This window comes from Solanum stenotomum, chromosome 7, assembly GCF_019186545.1.
Source record: "Solanum stenotomum isolate F172 chromosome 7, ASM1918654v1, whole genome shotgun sequence".
Lineage (NCBI taxonomy): Eukaryota > Viridiplantae > Streptophyta > Magnoliopsida > Solanales > Solanaceae > Solanum > Solanum stenotomum.
Window position 1 is genome coordinate 8,863,595 of NC_064288.1, and position 9,541 is coordinate 8,873,135.

The 9,541-nt window shown below is 41.2% G+C and overlaps 1 protein-coding gene across 3 annotated transcripts in view; it reads left to right on the forward strand.

Annotated features, from left to right (window-relative positions):
* LOC125870160 (uncharacterized) overlaps positions 1-9,541 on the forward strand; it is a 49,278-nt gene that overhangs the window by 20,147 nt on the left and 19,590 nt on the right. The window contains exon 2 of one of the 3 annotated variants that reach the window (XM_049550505.1): positions 15-135. The exons of the other annotated variants lie outside the window; for them this stretch is intronic. Coding sequence (XP_049406462.1) covers positions 15-135 — 121 coding nt within the window. The remainder of the gene's footprint in view (positions 1-14; positions 136-9,541) is intronic. 3 annotated transcript variants of the gene reach the window in all.

Genomic DNA, 9,541 nt, shown 5'->3' on the forward strand with positions numbered 1-9,541 from the left:
TTTTGGTGCGATAGATGAAAATATTACTCGTAGGATTAAAACTGGATGGTTTGAATGGAGATGTTCTATCGCGTGGCAGTGAATGTTGGGCTGCTATGAGTGTTGTGCGGATGCTAAGATGTGTGGTCATATCAGGTTAGATAAAATTAGAAATGAATACATTTGCCAGAATGTGTAAGTAGCACACATTGAGGAAGCTAAGATGATGTGTGGTCACATCAGATTAGATAAAATTAGAAATGAATATATTCGCCAGAAGGCACATTGAGGATAAAAATGCGAGAAGTTGATTGAGATGGTTTAGACATAGTATTCATACTTATAGATGTGCTGGTCCATAGGTGTGAAACTATGGTAAGTGAAGATGTTAAAAGGGGACCAACCGGGCAGACCTAAAATCATAGAAGAAAGCAAACCCAAAAGACATGGTATAAATATAGACTTAGCTAAAGATAGGGCACAATGGAATATATATATATATATATATATATATGCACGCCCGTGCTGTGCACGGACCCAACATAAAAGGAACATAATTTTCAGAAAACTTGACGTGACATGTCAAAAGACCTGCGTTTTACATGACTAAGAAAGTCTTGTCATGCCATTCCAATGAAGAAGTTGATAATAGATTCACAAACCCCATACCATAGCTTTCTTTGTAAAAGGAAGGTTGATGATGACCAACAAAGTCCCTAAATATACATGGGAGAGAGGGAGGAATAGAAAAAGAGAAGAAGATCAAGGGATTTAGCTGCGAAGGTTCAATGAGAGAGAGGAGAAATTTGGTTCGACATGAGTAAATTACACTACACGTGTCTTCATAGTTACAAACACAAAGATATTTCTGAAAGGGCATTAGTGTTCAGGACTTTTCATATTTCCTCCATACAAAGTTATAGGCATTTAATAGAAGAATTGTTGAACCAAAGTAATAAATCGGAAAAGAAGTAAATAAATCAAAGATTTTACTTCTCAACGGTACATGCTTCAGCATGTTAAATAAACAAGTTCTTTTACTCTCAAACACTTGAGTTTATAAATTCTATTATCAATGATGATGGAGACACTGACTCTCTCTCTCCAACGGCTTTCTCTCCATACCCCAACGGCTTTCTCTCCGGCGACGCCGGCGAAACTGACAGACACCAGCGCTGCTCCGACCAGGCGGTAGCTCCGACGGGATTGCTCCGCTCCCCTCTTTCTCTTTCCCTCTTTTTCGTTCTTCTTCTCCGTCTCCAGCAGCCGACGAGGACCACCAGCAATCACCGGACAGCAGCAGCAGCCGGCGACAACCCACGACAGCAACAGATCCGGTCGACAGCAACCAGCGAGAGCCAGATCTGACTCCGGTGAGCTATCGGCCAAACAACATTGCACCAGCAGTGCTACTGTTTGTCGCCGGAGACCAACCAGATCTGGCCGAAAAATTCACCGACCAGGTTCTATCTATCCTGTCTCTCTTTCTTTCTTGATCTGAACCTATTTTCTGAGCCCTCTCTTGCAGATTTTGTGTACTGTCTTCTGTTTTGAAACCTTCTGATAATCTGATTTTATTTCTGATTGGCTTTGTAGTTCAGATTAGGGCCCCATCTTCTATATTTTGGATCAGTGCTTCCTTGTTTTCTATTATAGTCTGGATCAGTGCTTCTACCGTTAGTCTAGTTGTTGCTATGTTGTCATTTAGATTATACACTTGTTGCAGTATTATTAAGTATATTCCTGTGTAGATTTTACATTAGTTTCAGTTTCTTTCTAGTGGATTTGGTATCTGATGGTGGTAGTGAGTCATGTCTTCGGTTGACGCCGAGGACGAGGGAAAATAGTGGTAATAGGGTTACGGGTTCCCATAATTTGAGGGTAGGATCATGGAACATAGGTTCGTTGACGGGGAAGTCCATAGAGCTAGTGAAAATTCTCAAGAAGAGAAAGATAAATATAGATTGTGTCCAAGAGACTAGATGGGTAGGTTCCAAGGCTCGGGTTGTCGACGGGTTTAAGTTGTTGTACTCAGGAGGCTCAAGGGATAGAAATGGAGTGGGTATTTTAGTAGACGGGGATTTGAGGGAGCAAGTGGTGGAGGTTAGGAGGATCAATGATAGGTTGATGATGATTAAGCTAGTCATTGGAGGATGTACTTTGAGTGTTATTAGTGCTTATGCACCTCAAGTGGGCTTGGACGAGGAGGCCAAAAAGCTCTTTTATGAGGATTTGGATGAGGTAGTTAGAGGTATACCAAACAATGAGAGAATTGTCATTGGTGGAGATTTTAATGGCCATGTCGGGGCAACTTCTAGTGGCTTTGATGATGTTCATGGAGGCTTTGGTTTTGGGGAGAGAAATGGAGGTGGAACTTCGCTTCTGGATTTCGCTAAAGCCTTTGAGTTGGTGATTGCTAACTCATGCTTCCCGAAAAAGGAGAACCACTTGGTTACCTTTCGTAGCTCGATAGCTAAGACTCAGATAGATTACTTACTCCTTAGGAAGGGTGATAGAGGTCGCTGTAAGGATTGCAAGGGTATCCCAAGTGAAAATCTTACTACCCAACACAAGCTTTTGGTGATGGACCTGGAAATTAAGAGGGATAGGAGGAAGAAGAGGGTTTTCGATCGACCGAGGATTAAATGGGGTGACTTGACCCCTGCCCTTTCTCGGGAGATGGGCGAGAAGTTGACTGGGGTGGGGGCTTGGAGTGGTAGTGAGGATGCGGACACCATGTGGAATAAAGCAGCTAGTTGCATTAGGGAAGTTGCTTCTAAGGTGTTGGGGGTTTCAAGGGGTAATTTTGGAGGCCATAAAGGAGATTGGTGGTGGAATGGGGAAGTCCAAGGCAAAGTGGAAGCAAAGAAGGTGGCTTACACAAAGTTGGTGGAGTGCGAAGACGAGGAAGAGAAGCGGACGCTTAAGAAGGTTTATAAGACGACAAAGACAGAAGCTAAGTTAGCAGTTACGAAGGCTAAGACGGCAGCTTTCGAATGCTTGTATGTCGAGCTGGGGGACAAAGGTGGGGATAAGAAATTGTATAGGCTTGCAAAAGCAAGAGAGAGGAAGGCTCGTGACTTGGACCAAGTGAAGTGTATCAAGGATGAGGAAGGCAAAGTATTGGTGGAAGAGACTTCCATCAAGCAAAGATGGCAAAGATACTTTCACAAACTTTTAAATGAAGAAGGGGACGGAGACATTGTGTTGGGTGAGTTGGCGCACTCTGAAAGACTTCGGAACTTTGGGTACTGTAGGTGTTTCAGGATCGAGGAGGTTATAAATGCTATTAGTAGGATGAGCAGGGGAAGAGCGACCGGACCCGATGAGATTCCGGTGGAATTTTGGAAGAGCACGGACAAGGCAGGTATAGAGTGGTTAACTGGGCTGTTTAATGTTATTTTTAAGACTGCAAAGATGCCTGATGAATGGAGGTGGAGTACAATGGTTCGTTGTATAAAAACAAGGGTGATATCCAAAACTGTAACAACTACAGGGGTATCAAACTGCTAAGCCATACTATGAAGATTTGGGAAAGAGTGGTGGAGATGAGAATGAGAAGAGGGGTGTCCATCTCTGAGAATCAGTTTGGATTCATGCCGGGACGATCGACTACCGAAGCCATTCATCTTATGCGAAGACTGGTAGAAAAATATAGAGAAAGGAAGAGAGACCTACATATGGTATTCATTGACCTTGAAAAGGCCTATGACAAAGTACCGAGGAATGTCCTCTGGAGGTGCTTGGAGGCTAAAGGTGTCTCGATGATTTATATTAGGGCGATAAAGGACATGTACGGTGGAGCCAAGACTTGGGTTAGGACGGTTGGAGGAGACTCGGAACATTTCCCAGTTGAGATGGGGCTGCATCAGGGATCAGTCCTTAGCCCTTTTCTATTTGTTGTGGTGATGGATGAGTTGACGCGGTCTATTCAGGAGAAGGTACCATGGTGTATGTTATTTGCGGATGACATAGTATTGATTGATGAGACGCGGGACAGAGTTAATGCGAGGCTGGAGGTGTGGAGACAAACGCTGGAGTCCAAAGGGTTCAGGTTGAGTAGGACCAAAACTGAATATTTGGGATGCAAATTCAGTGATGCGGTGGATGAGGCAGATGGGGAAGTGAGACTTGACACACAGATTATTCCCAAGAAAGAAAGTTTTAAGTATCTTGGGGCTGTAATCCAAGGATGTGGTAACATAGACGGTGATGTCACGCATTGGGGCGGCTTGGATGAAATGGAAGCTTGCCTTTGGAGTCTTGTGTGATAAGAAAGTTCCACCGAAACTTAAAGGTAAGTTCTACAGAGTGGTAGTTAGACCGGCCTTGATTAGACAGGACTTGGCTCAGCATCGCATTACCGAGGACATGACTCTAGATAGGAAGGATTGGAGGTCGTGTATTAAGGTTGAAGGTTAGTAGGGGTAGCGTGTTGTCTTCCCGTGCGAGGGTTTCGGTGGGTAGCGTTTGCAGTAGTCCTAGCGTTGCTCTTGTAGTTCTTGTCTGTGATCCTATAGCCATTTGTCGTTTACTGCGTTTCACCTCTCACAGTATTTTCTTGATGTTATTGTCTCCTTTGTTGATTATGCACTTTTCTCCTATTGGATACTATGTCCTATATAATGTTTCCTCTTCTTTTACTTGGGTTGTCGTACTTGAGCTGAGGGTCCTCCGGAAACAGCCTCTCTACCTCCATGAGGTAGTGGTAAGGTTTGCGTACACTCTACCCTCCCCAGACCCCACTTAGTGGGATTTCACTGGGTATGTTGTTGTTGTTAATGATGATGGAGACATAATATCTTTCTCAATAGACAACAAAACAGATGTAAAAAGAAAAAGATAAATCTCTGCTTGCACAAGAACACTACAAATTCAATGAAGAAGTTCATTGTAAAGGGAAACAATCAAGTTAGCCGATAAACTTACTGATGAAGGAAAGAGAAAGGCATAAGCAAAACAGGATCAAACCTCCATTGCTAATATATATCCTGTCCATTTCACCTTTAAACACAAATTTAGTAGAATAATCTTTGAGAATTTTAGAATATCTGTTGATGTCTCAGTAGTCATATCTAGCTAGCCTCTTTATTTTGCTATGACAAAATATGAGAAACAAATTTTAAACTCAAAGATAAAATCTACGGCTAAGAGCTCCTAAATTTAAGTGCAAATAGTGACCATCTTAGAAAAGATAACGATCACCGAAGTTAGTAAAAACTTATTGCATTTGAAAGTATGTACAGAGAATACAACCAACTCTTGAAATGATTACTATTTTTATTTATCGATCAACAACGTATCTGGTACATCTGAAACATTGGAGATCGATCAAATTTTTGTATTTTCCTTTAAGTTTAATATCACAAAAGAAATTGTTCAAAAAAAAATAAGAAAACCAACATTCACCCCAAAAATAGAAGCACATAAGAACTATAGTCATAAAGAAAGGAGAACAAAAGAGGAAGCTTAAACTGACAACAACTCATCCAAACCATCCTACAATGAGCCAATGTAATGGAGTTGGAGAGAATTGCCTTAGAAGAGGAGGAAATGTACACGCACTTGCAACCCAATGCCATTTGTTGCTTGTCAACAGTAATTAATCCTGCAGAAATCAAGCAAAATTATTGAGATATAGTAATGGGACCCAAGTTTTTTTTTTTTTTTTGAAACTGGTAACTTTTTGTATTCCTCAGCATTAAGGGCTATGCTGGCCACCTCCAAAAAACTGTTACAACAAAGGGAAAAGACTAAAAAGAAATACTTACAGAGAACCTATGAAGTCCACTAATTGGAACTCCTCTTCTATATCCTGTTCTTTACACCAAAAACCTAAAGTAGTAATTACTTTCCATTTGATCTTCTGTATTGTACACTCCTTTCCTTCAAAAATTCTCTGATTCCTTTCTTTTCATATAATCCACCAGATACATGCTGGAATTGTTTTCCACCATCTTTTCTGACTTTTGCTGCCTCCCCTTTTGATCCAGCAACTAAGAAGGCCAGAGGTGTGTTCATGCATAGTCCAATATTCATTGGCTATGCTTGTAAACAGAGCCCACACCTGAGCAGTTACCTAACAGTGCATGAATAAGTGTTTGTTAGTCTCCAGAGCTTCTTTACAAAGGAGACATCTAGATACTATGTTGATGCGCCTCTTCTGCATTGCCTCATGAGTCAAACATTTTTTCCTAGTAACCAACCAAGTGAAGCACTTCACCTTGGCAGGAGCCACACTTTTCCATATTGTGTTCCAAGGTCCAATGGATTTTCCTGCACATCTTTTAAGTCCCAGTTGTATAATCTATTCACTGAAAATACCCCATCTTTGTGATGTCCCCATGCTAATCTGTCTGGCTCTAGAGTAGTACCTGGGAATCCACCAATCAAGCCCAAACACTCCACCATTCCATCAATCTTCCAGTCATTTAGCAGTCTTCTAAATATTATATTCCAACCTTGTGGTGACCACATCTCCTCTATCTTGCTGTTGTTATTTGTGCATATTGAGAAAAGAATAGGGAACAAGTCCCTTAAAATCCCATTTCCACACCAATCATCTAGCCAGAACTTTGTTTTGTCTCCTCTGCCCACCACAATTTTTGAGTTGTTCTTTAGACTCTCCCAAAGGTTTCTGATGGTCCTCCACACCCCAACCCCATAAGTTTCATTAACTTCACTAGTGCACCAGAAATCCTCTTGCCCATATTTGTGGTTTATTATCTCTTTCCATAGAGCCTGCTCCTCCTGATTATATCTCCACAACCATTTTGAGAGGAGGCTCATGTTATGAACTTTTAAATTTCTCACTCCCAGCCCCCCATTTTTCTTGCTTTATTGTACTACAGACCATTTCACCATGTTGAATCCCTTTTCTATCTTGTTCCCTTGCCATAAGAAGTTCCTTCTGAGTGCATCTAAAACCTTCACTATCCTACTAGGAATAGGAAAGAGGGACATCACATAAGTGGGTGAAGAATCCAGAACTGAGTTAATTAGTGTAACTCTTACCTCCTAGAGATAGGTATTGAGATTTCCATATAGCCAATTTCTTTTCTGTTTTCTCAATAATGCCATCCCAAATTTTTTTTGCTTTGTGCTCGGAGCCCAAAGGCATACCAAGGTAAACTGTTGGGAGCTTCTCTATCTTGCACTTCAAAATGCTTGCAAGATCCTCAATCTGTTGCACTTCCTTAATTGGAAAAATGCTACTCTTTCTCCAGTTTACTTTCAATCCTGAGCAAGCCTCAAAGACCACCAGGATCACTCTTAAGTAGCAAATTTGTTCCTGCTCAGCTTCACAGAATACCAATGTGTCATCTGCATACAAAAGATGTGTTGGTTAAATTGTATCATTTACCCTGCTCTTTATGGAAAAGCCCCTTATCCAGTTATTCTGAGAAGCAACTCTCATCAATCTGTCCAAACCTTCCATGGCTAAGATAAATAGAAAAGGGGATAGTGGTTCCCCTTGTCTCAGGCCTCTTTCTGCTGGAAAAAAACCAATTGGTTCTCCATTTACAAGTATGAAGAACCGAGTGGTTTTAATGCAGAAATTTATCCAGCTTAACCATCTCCACCCAAACCCCATCTGCCTTAGGATATTGATTAGAAACTCCCAGTTCAAATGGATGCAACTCTCATTGCAAGTGAGTGTGTGGACTCCAGATTGAAAGGAAACACTCCAGGGGTAATGTGCAAGTTGGACATTGAAAAAGCATACGATCATGTAAATTGGGGTTTCCTACTAAACACCTTGAGACAAATGGGTTTTGGAGAAAGATGGGTGGCATGGATAAAATTTTGCATAAGCACTGTGAGATTCTCCATTCTTGTAAATGGAGAACCGGTGGGTTTTTTCTCGTCAGGAAGGGGAATCAGACAAGGTGATCCTCTTTCACCCTTTTTATTTATCCTGGTAATGGAGGGATTTGATAGCTTGATAAGGATTGCTACTCAAAACAGGTGGATCAGAGGTTTCCAGATTAGTGGAAACAATGGTGATATTAAAGAGATTTGCCATCTACTTTATGCAGATGACACCGTGATTTTCTGTGAGCCACGGGAGGAGCAGTTTAGATTCATCAAACTAATTTTGTTGTTTTTTGAAGCTTGTACAGGTCTGAAAGTTAATTGGGGAAAGAGCAGTTTATATCCTATTAAGGATGTGACAAACTTCCAAAGTCTAGCTGACATTTTGGGCTGCAGAGTGGGGAAATTGCCCACAACCTATTTGGGTATGCCTTTAGGTAATACACACAAAGACTTGAAGATATGGGACAACATAGTCGAGAAGACTGAAAAGAGACTAGCTAGATGGAAGGCTCAATACATTTCTTTTGGTGGCAGACACATTCTTATCAACTCTGTTCTAGACTCTCTCCCAACATATGTTATGTCTCTTTTTACTATACCGGCAAAAGTGGTTAAGAAATTGGACAAACTCAGGAGAGATTTCCTTTGGCATGGTTGCAAAGAGAACAAAGGATACAATTTGGTCAAGTGGGCGACAGTTTTGCATAGAAAAGATAAAGGTGGCTTGGGCATCAGAGATTTGAGGAAGCATAACAACAGTCTTTTGATGAAATGGTTGTGGAGATACACTGAGGAGAGGCAAGCTTTGTGGAAAGATTTGATTAAATGTAAATATGGGGAGGATGGATTCTGGTGTAGTAAGATAAGCACGGATGCTTATGGAGCGGGGGTTTGGAGACCTATTAGAAACTTATGGCCCAAGTTAGAAGCAAATTTACATATCAAGGTAGGGGATGGAAGGAGAACTAGATTCTGGTGGGATGTATGGATCAAACAAACCCCCCTAAAAGATCTGTTTCCTGATCTATTTATTTTGTGCACCAATTCTGAGGCAATGATCAGTGATTGCTGGACTGTACAAGGTTGGAATCTCTATTTCAGAAGACTTCTAAATGATTGGGAAATAAAGAGAGTAGCCAAATTGTTGGACGAAGTGGGGGATTTTGCAGGCACCAATACTGACAATGATGTTGTTAGATAGTCACACAGTAAGGATGGGATCTTCACAGTTGGCAGGGCATATAAAAAGGAGTGCAACTCGCAAAGTAGCAGATACCAGAGTTCATGGAAAAATATCTGGAGGACTGCAGCACCAACAAAAGTTAAATGCTTTACTTGGCTGGTCATTAGAAAGGCATGCTTGACTCATGAAGTCTTGAGGAAGAAAAGAAAGATCATACTTCCGTGGTGCTCTTTATGTGGAAAGACGGGGGAAACTAACAGTCACCTATTCTTACATTGTACTTTCACAACAGAAATATGGTCCATGTTTCTCAACTATTTAGAAGTGAAATGGACTATGCCCGAACATACAGCTGATTTACTTAGTTGTTGGATCAGGAGAGGAGGTAGCAAGAGACAGAAGACCTGGTGGAATTTGATTCCACATTGCATTTGGTGGACAGTGTGGAAGGAGAGGAATAGTAGGAATTTTGAAGATATATCCAATTCCATTCACAAGGTTAAATGGAATAGCATTGTATCTCTATATTTTTGGTGTAAAGAGATAGGATTAGAGGATTCA